General features: G+C 54.7%; 2 protein-coding genes across 6 annotated transcripts in view; one reads left to right on the top strand and one right to left on the bottom strand.

Moving 5' to 3' along the window:
• RABL6 (RAB, member RAS oncogene family like 6) overlaps positions 1–22752 on the bottom strand; it is a 27910-nt gene extending 5158 nt beyond the window's left edge. The window contains exons 1-8 of one of the 3 annotated variants that reach the window (XR_011533319.1): positions 22245–22752; positions 12627–12761; positions 11068–11115; positions 8159–8211; positions 7095–7186; positions 4514–4654; positions 3621–3726; positions 1752–1855 (exon numbers count right to left, since the gene is read on the bottom strand). Coding sequence is in view for 2 of the 3 variants with exons in the window: in XM_070595143.1 (XP_070451244.1) it covers positions 1752–1855; positions 3621–3726; positions 4514–4654; positions 7095–7186; positions 8159–8211; positions 11068–11115; positions 12627–12761; positions 22245–22374 (809 nt within the window). In the remaining variant the exon portion in view is untranslated. Of the gene's footprint in view, positions 1–1751; positions 1856–3620; positions 3727–4513; positions 4655–7094; positions 7187–8158; positions 8212–11067; positions 11116–12626; positions 12762–21630; positions 21758–22244 lie in introns of those variants that run through there. The other 2 variants (XM_070595143.1, XM_070595144.1) reach the window with 2 other exon arrangements.
• Positions 21825–22907, top strand: part of LCN15 (lipocalin 15) — a 36514-nt gene continuing 35431 nt past the window's right edge. The window contains exon 1 of one of the 3 annotated variants that reach the window (XR_011533322.1): positions 21825–22044. Coding sequence is in view for 2 of the 3 variants with exons in the window: in XM_070595162.1 (XP_070451263.1) it covers positions 22006–22044 (39 nt within the window). In the remaining variant the exon portion in view is untranslated. The remainder of the gene's footprint in view (positions 22045–22907) is intronic. The other 2 variants (XM_070595162.1, XM_070595157.1) reach the window with 2 other exon arrangements.

Below are 22907 nucleotides of genomic sequence, written 5' to 3'. Positions count from 1 at the left end.
CAAGCTCTCAGTCCAAAAGGAAGAAGCCACCCTGCTTAGTCAGAGAAACCCTGTGGAAGCTGGTCAACCCTGCACTGTCCAACAGTGACGGCAGCTGCGCCCCAGGGCAGGGCTCCTTCTCACGGCCAGCCTTGGCAGTTGGAGCAGTAAGAGCGTCCCCCCAGAATGACTCCTGCCATTCACTCCTGCCCTTTCCAAACCAACAGCCGGACATGGCTCTGGGGAGACCTAAAGGCCCTTCTGCAAGTCCCTCTAGGGCCAGAGGGGGACGCTGGGCCAAGCCAGGGCCAGCACCCGGGGGCTGTGCGGACCAGTGAGGCAGCAGCCTTTCTCACACCTCCCCCAGGACGTGATGCTGAGGTGCTCTCTCTGGGAGCCAAAGCAGCAGCTGTTTTAAGGGGCAGTCCAGGGCCACGCGTTCCTTGAAAGAGCCAGGGCCTCTCCCCAGAGCTGTGGGAGGTGGACGGCGACCCCAAGGGGGAGAGGATGTGCCGCCTCCCACCCACTCGGCCGTGTTGCTGGAGTTCACATGCTGCTTAGCACGCAGGCACGGCCGGGAAAGATTCCCCACTCTGAACCCCGTCCTTCTATGATCGAGGACCAGAAGGTTCCATTCCTGCCCCATGCGCCTCTTCACCAGCAGCCCTCTCAAGGTCAAGGAGCTCTCCGAAGACTCTGCTCTACATCGGTGTCAATCTGGGAAACAGCTCAAAATAGGGACGGCAGCCCCAGCTGGAAAAGATCACGGTGGCCGGTCTCACTGGGCCTCGGGGAGACACAGGGCCCGGTCAGTGGCACCCAGCACCACACTCCTGCCAGCCAGCAAGAGAGGCTGGTCTGGACAGAGGCAAGTGGAACCAGGCAGCGACAGCGCCAACAGCTGCACCAGGCCTGTGCGCTGCGTCCCCCACGGCTGGGCGGCTGTCTGGGTGTGGTGACTGCACAACATCTCTGGTGAACCCGCAAGCCCCACAGTTATGCCCATGGGCTTGGAGCCACCCATGGGTCCTGTTAGGCCCATTAAAGAAAGCCCGGCCTTGGGCCAGCCCGGTGGTGCAGCGGTTAAGTGCACACGTTCTGCTTAAGGCACCCAGGGTTCGCCGGTTCAGATCCTGGGTGTGGACATGGCACTGCTTGGCACACCATTCTGTGGTAGGCGTCCCATATATAACGTAGAGGAAGATGGGCACGGATGTTAGCTCAGGGCCAGTCTTCCTCAGCAAAAAGAGGAGGATTGGCAGCAGTTAGCCCAGGGCTAATCTTCCTCAAAAAAAAAAACGAAGGCTCAGCCCCAATGTGCTTGGTGGGCAGTGGGGTGGCAGGGCCTTGGGGTGTCTGACCTCCCTTCCTCAGGGAGCATCTGGAGGAGCCAGGTGTCTGCTTGCTCCCCGTGGCTCCACTTCTGACTTAATCTACTTGTTCTAGACAAGTGCTTGTCTTACTCTAAATATTTCATTACTGCACATTCATGATGAAGAAGCCTGCTACAGGGAAGAAAGAAGGCTGCAGGCCTGACTGTCTGGCAAGGGCCACCCTCAGCCCTGCCCACAGGGCCTGGCCGGGCTGCCACTCTCAAGACAGTGGCCAGACCCGGACCTTTTCGCCTGCGCTCCGTCCTGAGTGCTGAGTGCTCCGCCATGTTCGAAGCTGAAAGGACTCGGGTTTTTGGAGCAGATGCCCCTGGGCGGGGTGGGACTCCCCGCTGCTGTCTCACTGAGCACAGGCCCTGATCCAAGGGCGGCCCGACGTACATGTCGTAGTTCTGATCCTCGGTCTCCTGCTGCACTGACAGCTCCTCCAGCGTGGCGTCAATGTCCAGCTGGTTTGTCTCCAGCTGCCGCAGCAGCGTCTCTCTCTGCAGAAAGGAAGCAGGGACTTGAGCAGGAACTGTCCCCGCAGCGAGCCCCCCTGCAGCCTCACGTCCCCACTCGCCAGCCCTTGATGACTTAAGCGGCAGCTGAGCACGAGGCGGGGCAGGGCAGAGCGCGGCTGCCGAGAGTCCCGGAAGCCCACGTGACCTCGCGCAGGTGCCAGCATGACGCTAAGCTGTCCGGTGTGGCTCTGAGGACACGTCAGTCACGGGAGCAAACACCCCAAAAGACAGTGTACCGTCCATGCAAGGTGCCCCTGAGATTTAAGACGCCGCAATGCTTATTAGAACACAATCTTCCCGCTACACCTTCACCACTCCGAGTGTGGGCACATGCCACCTCTGGGGTCAGAGATCAGCTACAAGTTCCAGCTGCAGAACATCCTGCCATTTCATCAGCAACACGCAGTGCTGACTGCCTGGATACAGGGAACATGCAGTTTGGGTGCCGTCCCCGAGCCCATGCTGGCATGTTTTCCTTGGGGTTTGTGCGCACGTTATACTTGGATAACAAGTTAAAAGGAGCTGTAAGAGTGGCGTCAAGCGACTCCTGGGGTCCCAAGGGAAAGAACGCACGCGAACAGTGAGAGCCAGCACCCTCTGAGAAGTGGACACACCAGCTTTCCTTCCGACTAAACGCAACACCAACCACCCTAGCCTGCAGGGTCCTCATTTATTTCAAAAGGAGAAAAAGGCAAGAGGAAAGGAGAGACTGTCGCTCTCCCAGGCAAGTTCCATGTCCTTTTGGAGAAAGAACGGAAGCCACTGTGGCTACAGAGGGGCCATGTGTCAACATCCTGGTGACAAGTTGCATGGATGTCACGTGCCCTGCACCACCATGTGGTGAGAAGGGCAGTCACCTCTGTGTCTTCTGCTCAAAAGCCCATAACCCTGTCTAGCGTCAGACAGACCCCAAACCAGGCTTATCTGAGAAATGGTCACAGCCCAGAGTGGCCTCAGAAGAGTGACTGCCCCGTGTGGAGTGGGGCCCGGCCAGGGCCTGGGACAGAGAAAGATGGATGGGAAGTGGACAAAACCTTGTTTAGTGAAGGGACCATGGCCAGTTCCATGGTTTTGACAAAAGCACAGAACCCTCTGCCCTAGCTCTGCAACCTTCCTGTCAATCTAAAATCACTCCAAAAGAAAAAACTTATAAAAAAAAGATGAGCAGGTATGGCACCTGGGCCCAGAGGGCTGCAAACCAGGTGGCAGCCTGCACAGTGGGAGGGGGGCAGGGCGTTGGGGGCCATCCCTGAAACCGTTGGCCAGAGGGACCAGGTCCACAGTGAGGGTGGCCGGCCCAGCCACCAGGGGGGATGAGAGGGGCTGGGGCGTGGCGTGGGCACTGCAGTCCTGACCTGGGGTGCTTGGAATGGCATGCACATTGCGGTGGAGAAGGGACCGCACAAGGGCCAATGAGGTGCATGGCGGAGGGGTCAGCGCACCCACTGGCCCAGGCCTCCAGTGCTCGGCTAGAGACGGATGTCTCAAGGATGCCCACGTTCTCCTGTAGCTATGTCTGGTGGTTGTAGAAAGGCCGGGGGCCCAGGCCAGCCCAGCAGAGGGGAGGGCACAGGGCAGGCCATCCCGGGGACACCAGCACCAGCACACCAAGTCGTAACTGGAGACCATGCTCCAAGCAAACCACCCAACTGCCCCCTCAGGGCTCGGGAGGGTGGCCCCACCCCTGCACCCAAACAGCACTGGGAGAGAGAAACAAGCCTAGTGCCCCCCGCAGGGCATGGCTCACCTGAAGCTGCAGAAATGGAATATTGAAGAACTTATGAAGGTACTTCAGGCCAAAGCTGTTCTTCATGGAGGACTCAGCATAGCGGAAGTAGGAGGAGCCTGGGGGCCTGTTTGCAAAAGAACAGACTCCAGAGAGACCGTGGTGGGCCAAGGACCTCACCTGGGTCAATGGCAGGGCTCTCACTCACTTTCTACAGGTGACCACCCCTGGGGGAGGACAAGGGCCAGATGCCCCCATGGTTTCAGGGCCTAGACCTAAGCTTCAGTGGGCTCTGCTTAGCTGAGTGCCCACAGGCAACGCTTCCACAGGGCTTGTGCCCCGCCACAACCCCAAGGCAGGGGCCTCACGGCACCAACATCCAGCATGGCCCCTGGCCTCAGAGTGGGAGGGAGGCGGCCCCGCCTGGGCCTGCTTGGTGCCAGGAAACCCGCGGCCCAGTGTGGTCCTCAGTCCCAGTCCCCTCTTACAGAGCAGTCCTGCCCCCCACCACTCACTCTCACTGCCCACAGCCTGGGCTGAAAGGCCCTCCCTTCCATCTCCAGCCAGGCCCATCTCCATCCCAGAGCTCACTCCCACGCTGGGACCTCTGCCCAGGTCTCCCCAGCCTTCCATTTGCCTGCAGGTCCTGCTCATCCACACGGTATGGGTGGACGGGCCAGACCTGGGGCCATGACAGCAGGGAAGCCAGAGGGGCGGTCTGAGCACTCCAGGACGAGGAGCTGTGCAACTGGGTGGGGACCAGGCCTCAGGCTGGCCGGGGCGGGGGGGGGGGGCGGCCACGGTGAGGGCAGGAGCGAGCCCCAGGTAGTCAGGGCTGTGGGGGGCTAATGCGCAAGGGCCTGGTGCTCCCCTGAGGAAGTCTCCCCGTGCCCTGGGCCTCAGCGGGCGCCCACCTGTCCAGGCTGTCGATGAAGTCACGCACATCGTCGGGCAAGATGACGCGGTGCTCGCCCATGTCTCGGTAGTTCCCCAGCACGCACACAGGCACGTGGGTCGGCACTTTGGGAAGCTCGCGGAGAATGTAGCTGAAGGTCCTTGGGAGGCACAGGCGAGAGAGACCTGCCTCAGTGTCAGCTGTGAGGCCCTGCCCCGGTACACGCACGCACAAGGAGAGTCAGGAGACCCTCCCTGGGTCGGCACCCACCGCCCTGACATTCCTTCGAGTTTGCCCAGGTTCCCGTCCCACATGTACCCTTTCTTGACTTGTCTTTGTGCCCATTCTGTGGGGCGCAAGCTGTGGCCCATGGGGCTCACCAAGCTGTCCCTTTTGCTGCCTCAGGGCTTTGCTCCTCAGTGGGCGTGGGGGTCTCACTCTGTCTCCTGGCACAAGGCCCACACCTCTTGGAGGGCTGACGGGCGTTCAGCTCTACAGGGCTGCCCACACGTCTTCTAAATGGCATGCCAGGAATAACATGAGTGTGACAAACTTCTCTTATCCAGAGAAAGCTAACACAAATTAGTGAAAAATACAGCACGCACCATGTTTACAGCCTGACACTCTTTTATTTACACACACGCTTTAAACTGCTAACAAAGGGCCCAGGGGGGCTCTGCCCTCCTGTTTGGGTGTCTCCTGCATCTCATCAGCCCACAGCTGCACTGTCCACTGACGTGAGCTGCCCTGGCCCCAGGCCTGGTGAAAGTGCTGTTGAGGCGGGCATGCTCTGTCCAGCTCTTTGGTACAGTGTGGCTCCAAACAGTGTCTGCGCCGCCACCCAGGCACTGCCCGAACTGAGCACACTGCTGTTCAGGGTCTCTCGGCTCCAAGAAGCAGCCCTGGCCCCTGCTGGCTAACCGCGCCGGGATCCCCCAGCCCAGCACCACCTGCTCATCAGACACTCGCATAGGGGTCTCACGGCCACACAGACGTGCATCTCCCACCATGTCCCTGGGCCTGCGTGCTGGCTCCTGTTTGCTCCGGGCTTCCCGCCATTCTTCACACGCAGCCCAGGCAAGCCTCGCGGGCATCCAGGGCCCAGTTCAGCTGCTGACAGCTCTCCTGTAGGGCCCTTCCTGGCCTTTAGGTCACTGCTCGTCTGGCAAAGGCTACGAAGTGCTTTAGTGATGCTGACAGCCACCCAGAGACAAGTGGCCATTACCAGTGGTCACGCCAGATTCCAGGTAAAGCCACCCAGCTAAATGGACCACTGCCGCTCATAGAGCAGAGCACCCACTTCTCTGGCGTGCGCCTGAGAGCATGGCTGCTGCTTCCCCTGGTGTGTGTCTGAGACTTGTGTGCTCCGCCAGCCTGCTCCGTACGTTTCCAGCGCACTGCCTGCCACCCCCGGGGGCTTCTCAAGCGCGTGCAAGCACTCAGTCCAGATGGCAGGCACTGAGGTGCTGGTCCCTACGGGCCAGGAAGGCTGGTCCCAGGGTCCTGACTCACTGATGGGTGCCCCGATGGGTGAACCCGTGGAAGACCTAGGTGTCCAACTGTGGCGCAGTATTAATATATCCTTAAATAAAGCAGTGTCGACACAGGTGTGCACAGGAAGATCCCAGTACCATACATAAAAAGAATGTGTGTGTGCATAGAAAAGCTGGCTGGACTCCACCCAGCGACAGCCATGGCTGTCTCTGATGATGGCATCAAGTTTCTCTGCGTTTCCTGGCTTTCCTACAATGAACATGGATGGCGTGCAATCATCATCATCTAACTTAGAAAGCAAAGCGTACGCCCCACAGGCCGTTTCTGAAACAAGCTCTTGTCAGGTCCTCCTTTGGCATTTCTGGAGACTTCCATTTTTGGTGGCACGCAGACAGGCATCCACAGAGCAGGCCTGGGGCTGTGTCCCGAGAAAGGCCAGCCTGCAAGGCTGCCCCGGCTGCTGTCGGGGACTCTCAGCTGTTCCCGGCCCCCGGTTCCCCACGGAGGGGCTAGCCGCCTGCGCCGCAGGTGCTTGAAGGAACACCTGCTTTCCTAGGGGGCCGGGGGTCACAAGCTCCTCACAGATGCCAGTTCACACGTGTCGTGTCATCATGAGCCCCACATGACCCTGTGGAGAGGCTCCCCACCCCAACTCGCCTGGACTTCCCCTCTGCCCATCTGCTCAGGAGCCTTTGTGGTGACATCTTAGCTGGTGTCCTCCTAGCAGTCAAAGAATGCGGGGGCTCCTGAGAGCCGCCAGCACAAGTGGTCAATGGATTCCGCCTGATTTTCGATGTGCTTTCAGGAAGGGCTGTGCGCTGTGGAAGGCGCACGCCTCACCTGCTGCCCTGACCAAGCCCGGCCCACCCTCCAAATGCAAGCACCCCCCGACCCGGCCCCACGTCACACACAGAGACAATCAGAGACATCCAGGCCAGGGCTTCTGTGTGGCTCAACTGCCAGTGTGCGTGCTGCCCATGGCTGGCCCTCAAGAAGCACTCAACACCAGCAGTGACACTGGTATAAGCACCATCTGCTGGATGACAGGGGTGGCCCTTGGTTGGGGTGGGTGGTGCTGGGAGCCATGATGGCCAGTGCTCTCTTACCACTGCTTGGTGATGTCGAACATCATGACCACCCCATTACAGTTCTTGTACACGTCCAGGAACTCGGCATCCAGAGCCATCTCGGACTCCGCCTAGGGAGAGGAAGGAACTGGGTGTAAGAGATGGTACTCTGGCAGATCCCAGAGGTGTGAATCCAGTCTCCCGAGAAAGGCTGAACAGGACTTTCACAGTCTGAAAAGATAACAGCTTTTTTCATTTTGGAAAAATATATATAAACACAAGATTATCTAGTGTGGGGGCTGGGAAGCTTCGCCTCAAAGGGTCTGGCAGTAAATGCTTCAAGCTCTGGGGTCCCATTAACTGTGCCTTCCATCTGGGGTCTTCTCCACTAGCTGTCAGCAGCACGCCCTTTCAGGACTCCCTCTAGAAGGATGAGAGTGCTAGAGCAGCCAGCGCCCCGGGGAAAGACATGCACTCCAGAACCGAGGAAAACATCTGCAGACAACCTTCCAGAGGACACAAACTGGGCTAGACATGCCCTTAATCTTCCTGTCCATAGACAGCCCACTGTCCGAGGCTGCCTATGGACAGGAGGACTGAGAGCCCGGCCCTCGGAAACAATGAGAAAGTTTCCCCAGAATGGGAGGAGCACTGGTTTGCCCTGGCCTTCCTGTGTCCAGGGCGGTGGCCGCTGCCTCCCTGTGGGGAGGGGGCTGCAGCGAGAGCCCATCTGGAGCTTCTCATGCTCTGCGCATCACGGCTACAGCTTCACAGCGTGTCTTGGGCTTTCAAGGGCTGAAGCCTCTGTGATGGGGATACAAAATTCAGCCAGTTCACCTAAATACCTCTCAGATCACTCAACTCAGCATTGGTCTGGCAGGCGTCACTCACGTGTGGCAGTCAGCAGTCAAGCCCAGTCACCCCAAAATGTGACCAGCACAGGGGTCCCACGAGTAGCTGGAACACCAGGGGTGACCATGTCTACCTGCACAACTGGAGTCCTCAGGAGGGCCCAGGATGGGCAGGCAGTGGGGCCTGAAAAGTGGGCACCTGCTCATTAAACCTCCCAGAATCGTGGCCATGCAGGGACGAACGCAGCTCACCTCCTGGGGGTCATTCTCCATCTTCAAGCCATCACCTCGCTTTTTGCATTTTCCTTATTGAAAGACAGATAAAAATTATGAGGTGATGCTGGGCTCAAGGATGGCCCTAGCAAGGAGTACCCCACCCTGTGTCCCACTGTCTCCTACACCTCCAGCTCGAGTGGACGCCATGCTCGACTGAGCTGGAGGCCCTGAGAGCTGTGCCCTCACCCGGCCAGCACCAGAGCACACAAGAGCTGTGCCCCCACCCACTGGCGGCAGGATGTGGCAGGGACCCCAGTGAGGCCTGTTCAGCAGCTCTAGCTGCCCTGACCCAGCTGGGAGAAAGGCCCAAACAGGCAGCCAACAGCTGGGCCTGGACTTGAAGGCGCCGGCAGGCCCAGCACGGTTCCTTGGGCTACATGGTGAGATCTCCCTGATGTCCCTGCACAGGTTCTGGTTCAAATGAGGCCCTTACTTCTGGGCTGACAAGGTTCCAGCCCTGAGAAAGTGTGGCCAGCTGGCATGGGCCTGGACTGCAGCAAGGCTAGCCTCTGAGGGGCTGCCTTCAAGGCCATGGAGGCTCCCTGAGCCAGTGCTGGGGATGGACGAGCCGGGCTCAGGCCCCAGGAAGGCCTACTGAAGTCAGCTGGCTCTGGTGGCCCCTGAGCGATAAACAGCTCTGAGGCCATCACCCTCCCTTTTACTCTGAGATGTCCGAACTGGGAGAAGGATGGCTTACCACTCTGGGAGTTCCCAGGGTCCCCCATCTCAGGGCAGAGCTCTGGGAAAAACGAACAAACAAACCTCCCAGAATAGACTGAGTCTGTTTATGGAAAACTAGCCCCTGCCTCTTTCCACGGCTGCTTCCTGAGCCACTTGGCACTCCTGGCCCCGTCTCTAGAGTCGGCCCCTCACCCACAAGCACAGGCACTGCAGGTGGTCCCAGTTCAACAGGAGCCGGCCACACTGCGCCTTCCTGAGCACTGGCACTGCTGAAGGGATGGGCGCCCTGCGTACCCCCTGCTGATGGGTGTGCCCACTCCTCGAGCTCCCCAGAACCCTGTGTGCAGCCAGAGCCTGGGACGTGCCTCCAGCACAACCAAGTCTCCGTGAGCTCCTGCTGCCGGGTGTATGAGGGGCCAGTGCCCCTGGAGGAGTTCAGGGGCTGATGGAACCAGGGAGGCTAAAGATGCAGGAGAGCCTGGTGGACATCGAGCCCCCGAGGCTGCTCCCCAAGTGCCCTCCCTTTTGCTGAGCCCTGGCCAGCGACTCACTGGGCTTTGCCTCCTTGCCAACTCAGCCATTCCCCACCAGGGGCCTGGCCTCAGCTGCCGCCGTCTCTCTCAGTTTGATGCCCTCTGCTGTGGCAGACGGTGCTGGGACCCTGTTCAACAGGTGACAGGTTAGGGTGCTAGAGAGAAGGAACCTTTCCTTCCCACTCAAAAAGGTTTTCACCCGAGAGGAACCCGGCCATGTGGAGCTGTGAGGATGCTGAGCACTCACGCAGAGTCCTGTGCCCGGCTGGCCTACATAGGAACCCGGGCCTCTCTCCTGCTGTGCAGTCCACACCTCCTCTCCAAGCCACAAGGGTGCTCCATGAGCAGCCCAGCCTGGGGAGCCCCGCCCCAACCCGTCACCACAAGCAGGGTGCAGCGCTGGCTCATGCCTTACACTCGGAGGTTCCTGGGACGGGGCAGCGTCTGCTCTGCCCCCCGGGGTGGTTCCCGTCACTGAGGACACGACATGCTGCCCAGACAGGGCTATGACCCCAAATATAGACCCCACTCCAATTCCAGGGCTTGGAGGGCAGCCCCAGTAACTGCTTCCCCTCACATCTGGACCATGACCAGGCTGGCTTCCTAATGCTCCCAAGTCACTTGCACAGATATGCTGTAGGCACGGTTTAGAAGCATAAGGCCCTTCCAGGCCCGACGGGGTTGACGGCATCCTGGCGGGCAGCAGTTCCCCCAGTGCTCCTGTTAGCTCTCTGGGTGCAGGGCTGCCTCATTCGTCCTATGCAGCTGAAGAGATCCTCAGAACCCAAACCCGCCCCCAAAGAACACCATGAAGGGGAGACCAGCATGTGTGCTCTGCACCAGGAACCAGGAGCTTGTACAAGACACAGGCTCCTTTGTCCCTGGAGGCCATGTGCATGTCTGCGCAGTCAGACCGTGCTCGGCAGCATGTGGGGTGCCAGCGCCAGGGCGGAATAGGTGTTCCCCCTGAGCATCACAGAGGAGGGACCTGCCACCTGAGTGTGAGGAGGAAATTCAAGACGACATGTTGATGGACATGGCACATGGGGCACGGCCCTGGAGGCTTCTGGGGTCTGTGTGGTGAGGTGCTTCCCTGTGAGAGCACAGGGACCCCGCAGCTGCAGTGCGCCACGAGGCAGCAGCAAGAATGGGCAGGAGCAGCCCAAGGGAACAGCTGCTTCAGAAGGCAAGGAGCTGGTCCTCAGCTCTGGGCATAGGGGTACCAAGAACTGGGGCACCATACCAGCAGCACTGCAGGAGGGCTCCCAGAATGGGCCTCTGGGTTTGGAGCCCACCCACCTCTGCAGGCCAGTGTCTGCCCCACTGCCAGGTATTCAGTTCCAGTGGGTGAAACACGTTTAAACAGCACAAACTGAGGTGCCCTGATGGGTCATTGCTGTGCGTTCTGTCCTGTCCACCACAGATGAGGAGGGCACTGGCCCAGGACCCAGAGGCTAAAGGTAACAGTCAGCACCCACCAGACCTCTGACAGTCCCTGGTCACACACGCGAAATCAGACCAGAGATCTGAGGGCCGAGATGCCATGAGACACACGATGAGGACATGCACATGAGGTGGGCACAAGGAGAGGAAGAAAGAAAAGCTTTTCTCTTTACAGAATGAGTAAACACGCTAAGGAGAAAAGTACTTGTGATAAAAAATACAACTTACCTTTGTCAACTACATCCCAGACTTCAACTTTCACAATATCATCAGTGGCTAAAATAGGGGGAAAAATACTACAATTAGTACCCAGTGTGAATTTCTGGTTTCACAAAGACAGGCTTCTAGGGACCTCCCAGGTGTCACTGTTTGTCCCATTCTTCAAGTATGGGTCCCCTGTCAGGAGACGCTGGGCCCTCCCTTGGTGCCCTCCCCAAGGGTGCCCAGCTCCCGACAGAGCCTTTGCGTGTGCTGTGACCTGGGGCGCTTGGGCTCATGTTTCTGCTTTGGGCTTTTGCTCAAGTTGCAGTGAATGATCTCGGCACGCCCTCAGCTGACATGCTCCCCATTTCCTGAAGGGGTCCCTGGGGTGGCTCATCCCTGGTCAGGCCAAGGCAGCCAGGAGGGGTCTATGCTCAGCACCCAGGCATGAGCCGCACCAGGTCACCAGGTCTTCGCAGTCCGTCCACCTGAGGAGCGGGTGTGTTGGAGCGGATCTGAATGTGACTGACTGTCCTCCCGACCCTACTCTTTACCCAGGGACTGGCCTCAACTTCACTTCAAGGGAAGCAGGGTGGTCAGCAGTGGAGGATTGAACTCTCCAGTCCATCGGTCCCACGTCACACTTCTACCAAAAGCCTTTGGGGTGCAAGACCTAGCAGGAGCTGGCCCGGGACAGGCCCCTGCAGGCGGCTGGCACAGCCCTCCCCCAGGGTTCCTGGAACTGCTGGTCGTCTTCCTGGGCTCTGTCCCCTTCAAAAGGAAGGGCATGTGTCTCAGTGGCCCTCTCGTCTCCTTGGCAGCAGTCCTCCCCTGGGGCTGCTGGCCCCTGATGCTTTCCAATGAGAAGGCGTGTTTACGATGGCTGGAAGGTCTTTTGCTTTCATGATTCCTGACCATGCAAAGGAGCTCCTCGGCTCCCCACAGGACTGCCTTGCCCTCGCTTCCCCAGGAGTGAGAGTGCCCACTCTTCCTTGCTATGGAGAGGCCTCGGGGTGTGTTCCACCCATCAAGTGATCTCGCAACAAACCATCTCCCAGAGGTGTTAGGGACTTTACAAACTCTGAAGTGAGCAGTTGGGGCTCAGAGGGACAGAGGGATCCTTTCTGCTGGGGGAGTGAACGTGGGGCCCAGCGTGCCGGCCACAGCACAGAAGCAGCAGCCATCCTTGGCGGTCTGGGTCCCCCAGATGTCACTCTCGAGTGTTAAAATGGGAGCTTTTGCCTCTTCAATGTCTCTAGCATTGAGATTCACTCCTTTGACCCAGCTCTCCAGGCAGAGCCCCCACACCACTTTCTCTGCTTCTCTGGACAAGTCTCCCCTGGGAGAGGGGATTTCAGGATGACCCAGAAGCAGCTTTAATGAGTGCCCCAACGATAGCCCCTCTGAGTTCACCAGGGGCTCCCACATGTGGGCACTGTTCCCAGGACAACACGGCTAGGGAAGGCATCTCCAGGGAACTGGACCCAGGGAGGGCAATAGGATGAAAACCCACTCTGTGAGGGCAGTGCACCTGTGCTCAGACACCAGGGAAGGCCCTCGCCCAGCACCCCCAACTCGGCCCTCACTTTTGTAGTTCCAGTGGATGCTGGTGACCTGGATCTCCTGCGTGGGGATGTACTCCTCCACAAACTTCTTGCCCTGTAGACGGTGCCACAGCGCAGTCTTGCCAGTGTTCCTGTCTCCTCGGATCACTATCTTCACTGGGGGAGAAAGGACAGATCAGGTAAACAAATCGAACTTTAACTTTGCCGATGTAGTCCTCGTGCCACATCGTCTTCTTCCGCACAGACCATGGCCTGCATTGCTGGTGAGCAGGGAGGGGTTGGGGGCTGGAGTAGGCCAGGATAGGTGGGCTGGCAGACCCCCAAGGAGGACAAGGCTACCTGCGCAGCCTGCAGAGAGGAGAGCCGATGGTGCATGTTCAGTGCACCAGGGCAGCCCGGGCCCTTTGTTCTCCTTCTCCCGTTCCTCAGAGGAGGACCCTGGAGGCATCTCCCGCTGGGCCGATGGAGTGATGCGGTGTCAGACTTTGTATTTGCAGGAAAGTGGTCTCCCCTAGAGCCGGATGCCCCTGTGACCCGTGGTGGTCAGGGTCAGGGTCAGGCTGTGGGGGCGGCCTGACATGGCCGTAGGCCTGGAGGGGTCGGGATGGTGGGTGCTCTCCTGCCACAGCTCGCGAGATCTTGACGGTTTGCTCTTAACCTACTTTTCTGCAGCCCTGCTGTTTTTAGTGCACAATTCCACAGAGCGCTTTTCAAGACCACACATGCGGGGTTACAGCAGAAAGCCTGTGTTCTATTTTGCTCGCTCAACAAGTATTTCCAGAGCACCCTGTCTGTGCCCGGCGGGAGCGTGCAGCTGTGAACAGGCCCAAAGGCAGCCCAGCACATGGACGTGGAGAACAGAGCAGGGGCAGAGAGTACGCACCAGCCAGATCCTGCAGCACGACACAGGAGTGCGGACCTCCTGCTGCCTCTGAGCATGAGTGCCATGACCTGGTTTGTTTTGGAAAGCTCAAGAAGGAGAGCAGTCAGGAGTGCCATGCAGAGTCAGTGGAGCAGGGGCGAGGATGGGATGTAGCTGACAGCCTTTGCTGGTGGACTAGACTTTGGGAGGAGAGATGGTGTTGAGAACGACTCTGAGGTTCTGGCCCAAGAAAACGCATGGAGAGCAGCACCCTTTAGTGAGATGGGCAGGCTGCAGGAGAAGTCTGAGGTGCCCTCAGGAAGACATGGAGAGCACATCAGGCTGGAGCTCCCTGAGCGGCCTCGAAGGCCGTGTGGACAGTACATCGTGCTTCACACCAGGGGCCCGGGAGGCCACCAAGGGAGCTGCAGAGAGGGCTGAGGCCTGGCCCATCAGGCTTCTCTCTCCTCGCACTGCTCACCTCCTCCTAGTTCAAGGCCTCTCTATTCTCAGAGACACTCGCTTCTTCTTCCACGAAACTTAGTCACCAAGGCAATTTCCTCACCCTGTTCCATGTTCCCTCAGAGTCCCAATTTTAGTCATCAGGACACATGAGTTGTTCTCAAACTTTAAACATCTCCAGTCAGATCTCAGAGACACGACTCTTCCACCCTCTATCGTGTGACCAAATAGAACACAAGGACCATCCCTCTCAAGGTCGAGGGCAGTCTACCTCTGATTCCAGCCAGAAGCCAAATATGGACTTAAGAGAAAAGTCAAGACAGCTCGTGCCATAAACACAGACGTAGGGGAGGTGCTGGGCCTGTGACATGAGCCCACGCCGCCCTGCAGGAAGCGTACAGGATGGGAGGGGGCTTTGTCTCTCTCCCTCCTTCACTGGACCGGACGAGACCACGACGAGGCGGACAGAGAAGCGTCCGCAGCCTAACCCTCAGGGGGCTGGCCCCGAATGGCCCCAGGAGGCCATCAGCCAGGTTGAGGGAAGGAGGGGAATTCAGGGCTCCGGTGCCTGGGGCTTCCTGAGAGCAGGCCCTCTCTCCGCACGCCGCTTTTCAGGCGGCCCTCACCCCATGCTGCAGCCTGACCTGTTCTTAGCTTCTGGGAGGCAGGTCAAATCTTTTTCAAATCTACTTGGTCTTTTTCTAAAGCCTTTAGAGTCCTATTGACATATTTTCAAACCTCTTTTATTTCTGTAACACATCACCCACACTGACAGATATCCTGTGACCTGACATCTCTGGAGGCCAGGCTCTGACAGCTGTTGCACCTGCCGGCTCCACGCCTGCAGCTTTGTTCCTTTGTGTTTTCTGGGTTTTGGCTGGCAGCTCATTGCTCCTTGGAACTTTATCCAAGACCGCTTTGGGGAATGGGTTGCAGCTGCATTCATCAGTGTCTGTGATTTTTGCCAGTTGCCTGGAACACTACTAACCTGGGAACACCTTAAGTAAATTTTCCACTTGAGATTTTCTGGACCACACAGATGATTTAGAGGCACACACACTCAGAGGTGACCTTGGGCTTACCAACACTCAGGGAGACCCACTGTGTGCAGGGATCTCCTGTTAGCTACCCCTCCTTGAATGACTTCTAGGTTTTCCCTCCTGCCCCACCCCAGACCACCACGAACACCCTCCTCAGGGGGAGGGCAGCTTCAGCACCGGCTTCTCTCCCAGTATCCACTTTCTTTGGTTTTGAGAAAAGTGAAAAGAACAGCTCTGTATCTTTCATCCAAGTTCAAGAACTGAGTGATGCATTAACGCTTTTCTAAATGTTGCTCAAACTTTTAAAGTTGTTTTTAAGGGCAGGGCTGTTCAGGTTATCAACTTTATCACGCTGCCCGAGAGAGAAGTTGGGTGCTATGGTAAAAGCCATTTTTTAGTCTAGTGTTCAGTTTTTTATGCATAAAAGCATCTTGACAGAGAAACTCATATTTCTGACTTTACGTTAATTTTATCCCTAAAGAAGGGTTTAGACCTGCGCCCCACCCCCACCCCAACTTCTTATTTCCTTTTCTTGTGCTGGACAGAATTCCATACACCGGTGAAAAGCTCAGTAAAAGTGGGGAGTCCTCCTCTGGTCCAGATTTTAAAAGGAATCTTATGTTTCATCACGACATATGGATATAGGTTTTGGCAGATACTCTTGAATAGGTAAAAGTAGTTCTCTTCTGTTCTTAGTTTGCTAAGAAGTGGAGGTTTTTGGTTTTTTGTAAATCATGAATTGGTATTGATTTTATCATATCTTTTTCTTGCAACTATTGAGATTATAATTTTTTCTCCTTTAATCTGCTTGTAAATCCCGTAATATATACTCTCTGTTAAACAATCCTTGCCTTCCTGGAGTAATCCTACTTGGTCCCAATGTAACAATTTGTTACTGTTAATATTTTAATAATTTCCTAGACACTACTTCCTAATCTTTTATTAGGTCTTTACATCTGTGCTCACAGATGAGATGGACTGTCACTCTCCTTTCTGTGCTGTTCTCCTGTGTCCTGATACCAAGGTTTACCAAGCTCAGGAAGTGAGCCGGCTGCTCTCCCACCTGCTGCGCCCTGTGCATCAGTCTGATGCTCGGCTCTCGGAAGGGCTGTTAGGGCCTCGGCAGATTCTGTATCTCTCACTGAACCAGGTTTAGAAGCTCATGCTCTAGGACACTCTCCATTCTAAGTTTTCAATTTACTGACACCAATTTATTCCAAACATTTCATGTTGTAAAACGGTGTGGTTACAGTTGTGTACTCTGCCATTCACGATATCTGTTTTGTCGTTTTCTTTATTAACCTTCCTGAGGGTTCGTCTACTTTATTAGTCACGCACACACACCCCCTATAAGTTCTGTTGCAACTGATTCTTTTAAAAAAATCACTTGTTTCTGCTTTTTTCTTGGTCACTTTCTTGCTTCTACTTTTTTGGGGTTTATCCTGTTGGCCTCTTCCTAGATTTTCAAACTATATACCTAGGTCAATGACCATTACAAGCATGTGGGGAGCTCATTACCCATGAATTATAAACACTTTCTAATTTCCATATGATTTCTTCTTTGACCCACAAATTATTTAGATATGTTAAAAGTTTCCAAAAAAGAAAAACTGTCACTTTTTTTGTTATTAATATCCAATTTTACTCATTGTGGCCACAGAATGTGGTCTTTATGGCACACAGTCTCAGGTGTCTGCTGAGACCGTCACTGTGTCTGAACGTTCCTTGGTTTGAGAGGGCTCAGTGCAGATGACGTGCTTCTGCTACGTCTGCAGTACCCCTCCTCCGCCTCCACAGCCCAGTTCTGAGCGTGTCTTATCTGACGTTCCCACAGCTCCAGCAGACAGGACCAGGGTGGGAGCGGCTTTCTTGTGCTTAACATTTACCTAATGCTTTGCTTCCAAATGCTTGCTTTAAACCTTTCTATGCCATCAAGTTTTGGATGTGTCTTACCCACTACATAGCCAAACAAAAGGAAAAACCCAAGTCTCAGATGCTCTACCTGGCGAGTCTGCTCAGTGACATTTACTGGGACTGCTGACACAGGCAGCCATCTCCACCCCGCGCGTGAGAACTCTGAGTTCCTGCACGGTGCCCTCCCTCCCCGTCTGCTGCCTTCTGCTATGCAGGGCAAGGCTTTTTATTCCTCTCTTTGCCTGGTATTTATTTGGAAGATTTGCCATCTATTTCTATTCTTTGTGTGGTAACTCTTAAATTTTTAACATTCACATTTGCTGTAATAGAGTCTAAAATTAATAAATGCACCTTCCTCTCAAATAATACAAGGACTTTCAAAAGCCTTAACTCTGATCAGCTCCAGACTAGGTTATGTGTTGGTTTCCATTATTTTAGTTTCTCCTTCTATTTTTCCCACATTAATCATCATCAGTGATTAACAGAACCGATGCTTATTGAGATTTCACCTCATATTCACCCATTTCTGTGCTTCCCTCTGCCTTCTGAACCTGACTCCCATCTCCAGAGCTCCATTTCCATCTGTCTGGAGTGTACGCTTCAGCACTTACGTCAGCAAGGCTCTCTGCACAGTAAACGGTCCACCTTGGACGGAAAGTGAGTTCAGTCATGCTCAGCCCTGAAGAACTGCTCCCCTGGGCACAGACTTCTGGGCTGACGAGGGCTTCCCCTCAGGCCACTGACGTTACTGTAAGCTTTGTTAACAGCTTCCCCTCAGGCCACTGACGTTACTGTAAGCTTTGTTAACAGCTTCCCCTCAGGCCACTGACGTTACTGTAAGCTTTGTTAACAGCTTCCCCTCAGGCCACTGACGTTACTGTAAGCTTTGTTAACAGCTTCCCCTCAGGCCACTGACGTTACTGTAAGCTTTGTTAACAGCTTCCCCTCAGGCCACTGACGTTACTGTAAGCTTTGTTAACAGCTTCCCCTCAGGCCACTGACGTTACTGTAAGCTTTGTTAACAGCTTGCTGGACGTTTCTCTAAAGGCAGTCTTTTAGCTCTGGCCGCTTCTGTGATTTTTCTTTTGATTTTGATGTTCTGCAAATTTCCAATTTTGTGTCTGGCTGTGGATGTTTTTAAAACTGCACTCGGACTTCTTGGAGTTCCATGTGTCCCATGAGTCCTGGGAGAGCCTCGCCTGCGCTCTCGCTGCTCTTTCAGCCTGAGACTCAGCTCAGGCGTGTGCTGGGATCTGCCCTGCTTCTGCCGCGCCTCCCGTCCAAGCACCAGTTCTCTCCTCAGCAGGGTTACATGCCACTTCACCGTCTGCTGGCTTTCTTACTTTAATGACCATGTTTTTCATTTCCAGAGATTCTCTTTGCCTCTTTTTCAAGCACAACCTGTTTGTTCTTAGAGTCTCAATATAGTCTTACAGCTGTTTCCTTCTTTTATATCTTTACCAATTTTAACGTGTTTGTTTTCTGTTCTCCTTCAGATTTTTAGAATGAAAAGTCTTACTTTCTCTCTTCAACTGAAATCTTTTTAAAATTTGAAATTACTCATTTTAAAAGTCAAGCAGAAGGGCCAGCCCAGTGGTGTAGTGGTTAAGTTCACTTAACCACTCTCTTTGCTCTCCTTCAGCGACCCGGGGTTCATGGGTTTGGATCCCAGGCATGGACCTAACACCACTCATCAAGCCATGCTGGGGCAGCATCCCACATAAAACAGAGGAAGACTGGCATAGATGTCAGCTCAGCGACAATCTTCCTCAAGCAAAAAGAAGAAGATTGGCACTGGATGTTAGCTCAGGGCCAATCTTCCTCAAAAAAAAAGAAAAGAAAAAAAGAAAAAACAAGAAACCCTATAATGTCAGAAATAATACGATCTGGTTACATTTGTTAAAAAAAGTAATTAGTCTCTACTTTTAAGTTAAAAAAGTCAAAGCAATCCCAGGACCTTAACGTTGGTTCAAATAAACTGAATAAGTGATTCACCTGGAAAACCTTTAATTAAGACTCACCCAAGAAGTGGTAGAAGCCCTTTACTAGGTGATTGTTAACCCTCTATTTCTAGTCTGTCTAAGTGAAGACACAGAGCAGAAGGTGTGTGGCTCCACCGCAGGGCCCGTGGACCTCTTTGACCCCGATTCAGTCTTCATTCACTCATGTTCCCACACGTTTATTGCAAAATAGGGAATCATTTTCCTGAATTTTCATACCACCCCCCCAAAAAAAGCGTAAGGCTTATCTCAGATGGAAAGGGTGCAATCACTCCTGTAGGGGATGGGTTTAGACCCTAGTGTTGCCCTTTCACTGTGCCACCGTCATCCGACGAGGACAAGGTGACAAACTGCCACGTGGCCCTGCTCCCCACACAACAGCTGTTCTTCTGCTCACGGCCCTGCAGAGCTCCAAGGTTTCTCATTCAAAGTCCCTCCATGTCTCCCTCCCCTTTGGGGCTTGGCCTCCAGTGCTTCTCCCCGACACCCTCCACTGGCATCTCCTGCACACTTCCTGAGTGGCTCTGCCCGACCCCCTCGGCCCAGAGGACCTTCTGCGCCTTTCCCAGCGCATCCTTCCTACCAGTGGCTCTGCATCCACTTCTCTACCAGCTTCTCCACCAGCGGCTCCGACCCTCTGCTTACAGTCCCAGCCCCACCCCGACCCCCACCCGCCTCTGTTTTCTGTGACCCTCCCCTCCAGGCAGGCTCTAGGCTACTTCTTCATGTGTTTATTGCATACTGTCTGCTTCCACGCCCTGCTTGAACATCAGCTCCACAAGGCAGAGACGGTGGTCTGTCTCTTCACCAACACTCAATAAATATTTCCTAAATAAACGAATGCTAGAGAAGGAAACCATGGCATATCACAGACAGCAAAGGCTTGGGAATTTGTAAATTGGCCCTACTGGGCAGGTCAAATAATTTGCTAAATACAGCTGTTAATTTCCTAAAGGAAAAGCTCTCTTACCCTGAAATCTACCTTTCAAAAGGCTTCTTGGTGAGAAAGTGTTCAGTTTAGTTTTAAATTCTAGCACTGAGACCCAATTGGCCAGGACTCTGGCTGTCCCAACATCTGGAGGCTTTCTTGGAAAGGGATGCAGTCCTGAGCAAGGGCAGTCTGACCATGTCCGCAAGACTGGTGTTTCCTCACTCAGGAAGCTGCCCGTTAAAGCTTGTCCACCAAATACAGCTGATAAGGTATGTCCAACTGCAGTAGAAAGGGTAGACCAACTCCGGTAACATTCTTTCTCCCACTTTACATGAAAATGACTTCCAAACTAGGAATATGGTCCAATATCTCATTCAGGTCTTGATTTTAGAGAGGGTTTTTTGTTTTTGTTTTTCTTGCTGAGAAAGATTTGCCCTGAGCTAAAATCTGTTGCTACTCTTCTTCTTTTTGTTTGAGGAAGACTAGCCCTGAGCTAACATCTATGCCAATCTTCCTCTCTGTGCGTAGCCACCACAGCACGGCTGACAAATGGTCTAGGTCCATGACCGGGCCACCGAAGCAGAATGCACGGAACTTAACCACTAGGCCACAGGGCTGGCCCTGATTTTAAGTTTTGATTCTAAATTTGATGTGAATGCTGGGACTCTGTGTGTGTGTGACATGAGTCATTTCTCATTATCACAGCCAATTTAAAAGAAAATGACCTCTTTGCCCCAAGAGGACTACGTTCTATAAGACATAACTCATATACTTGAAAAGCATCAACACTTAGCTATTAAAATCCTGAATCTATAATCATCATATTGCAGTTTTGTTCCTCTAAGTAAGATATTTTGGAAAACAAATACTAGAAATGTTCTATACTACCGACTAATGAAGGAAATCAAAAAGTTTCAAAATTGTATACTCTTCAACTATAAGGACAACATCCCTCTAAAATGTAATTTAGGTGCAAATCTCAGTTTCTCTCAATCTCACTGCCTTTCATTTAGTCCTAGGGTGACCATAACCTGTCCCACAACCACCTAAGTTTGGGTTTTCTTCTCTAGACAAATCCATTGCCCTTCTTACTTCTGCCCCCCAAGGAAGGACTAGGCGGTGTGCCCATCATGGAGTGCTTTTCAGAAGGTGAACAGTTGTTTCCAGGCCTAATTTCCAAAGCACTAGGGTTAAGTTTAAAATGATACTGTAAATAATAAAATTAAACAAAGAATCCAAATGTAACTACTAAAGATTTGTGTACATGAGTATTTTGACTTACCATTCTCTTCTGTGAATGTGGAAGAAATACATAGGAAATTCTGAGTAAAATACACCTAAAACGACCTCTCTTTTATACCTGCACAGAAGTCTTCCCAATCAGTTTCTTAATATCATACGTTATCACCGAAATACTACATCATAGAGACTGGAAGGCTCCCCTCAAAGTAGCAAAGGAGGAAAGTCCAAAATCTGGTGGCAACATATGGAAACACTGGAGAGAGAATTTAAAAGCAGAAAATAACATAAAAAGCCTTTCAATACTGCTAAGAAAAAGCCAGCAAGATGGAAAAACTTAAGAGAGGTCAAGAGGATGGTCAGGGTCTAGGAGCTATACAATTTACATAATTTATAAGAGAGGACTGGAAACGTCCTCGGGCTCCCAGGCCATCTGTCAATAACTCCTCCCTCCCACAGGGGAAGAAAAGTCTCCCACAAGAACAAGTAAGAGTCTCGGTGCCTTCTGGAGCTTTTCTAAATATATCTGTTACAAATGCTTCTTAAAAAGAAATGGGGACAAGAACGTGTGGCGTACCTGATATTCCGTCTTCAAACTGAATACCAAGTCTACAAAGAAAAACCCCACAGCTCAAACTACCAGAGCCAGCTGGTTTTCACCGCTCCTGTGGCAGGTTACCACATAATTCATGAAAGTGTCACAGACCACAGAGCTTTCCCTGCGTTATGTAAGAATCCCTCTTAGACGAGGTCACCTGGGCCAATCAGGGCATCGCAGAACGCACCAGGAACAGCCTGGACGAATTTTATACCGTGCGAACTAAACGCACAGATCTCCTATGGTGCCAGCAGTCCTCGGGAATGACCCTCTGGTCAGAGGGGAGCGCCTCGGGCCGAGACGCCCACCCTGCGGCCCTGGGGTCTCTGGCCCGGCCTCACCTCCCGACCCCAGATGAACGCCCCCAGGGCACTCGCACCGCGCTCGGCACAGGTAAGGGCTCAGCCCATCCTCAACACAGACAGGATCTGCCACAATCTCCCCGCCAGCGGCGACGCCCCCGAGGCGCCACAGGGCCGCCAAAGCCTCCCGGGCCAGGCGCGACCCGCTTTCTGCCCAGTCGCCCGGCCCGGCCCTCGGACCCCACTTCCCAGGTCCCCCCGGCAAGAACCCCCGCACCCGGCCGCACTCACTGTTGTACTGCACCCCTTTCGCGAAGCGCCTCTGCAGCGCCTGGTTCATGGACTGCAGCCCGGCGGGGATGTTCTTGTCGCGGCCGGGAGCCTGCTCCGATCCCACCAGCTTCTTGAGCGCGGAAAACATCTTTCCGCTTCCACGTCCGAGCCCGGTGCGGCCCGCGAGCTCAGCGGCGGCGGCGGCGGCGGCGGCGCGGCGCAGATCGCACCATGACCCGGGTCTCGGCGGCCGGGCGCACGCCTCGAGGGCGGCTGGGGGGCTTAGTTGCGGAGGCTCCGCTCCGGCCCCCGCGGACCCCAGCTTGGCCGCCCTCCGCCCGTCAGCGCTGCCATCTTGGCGCTGCCTGGGCGGGGCGTGAGGCTACGGGGTGCCACGAGGGCCACGGGAGTGCGCGCATGCGTGGGGGCTGCGCGGCTAAGGGGCGCCGCGAGGGCCACGGGGATGCGCGCATGCGCAGGACGATGGGCTCGGTCGTCCTGCTTTCGGAGCCGCCCCCAGACTTTCAGATCAGCCCAGACCTGTCCGCCTCTCCGCCCGCTTCCCCCCTCCCCGCCCTCACGCCTCAACTCCGGGGCCCACATCCACGGCCAACATCCCACCTTCTCGCAGACTTCCTGACGTGACCTCCCACGTCTGCGTCCCCCAGACCCATTTTCTCT

Source organism: Equus przewalskii, chromosome 26 (genome assembly GCF_037783145.1).
Source record: "Equus przewalskii isolate Varuska chromosome 26, EquPr2, whole genome shotgun sequence".
Lineage (NCBI taxonomy): Eukaryota > Metazoa > Chordata > Mammalia > Perissodactyla > Equidae > Equus > Equus przewalskii.
The sequence above is the reverse complement of the archived record's forward strand: the minus strand, read 5'-3'. Positions and strand labels throughout refer to the sequence as shown.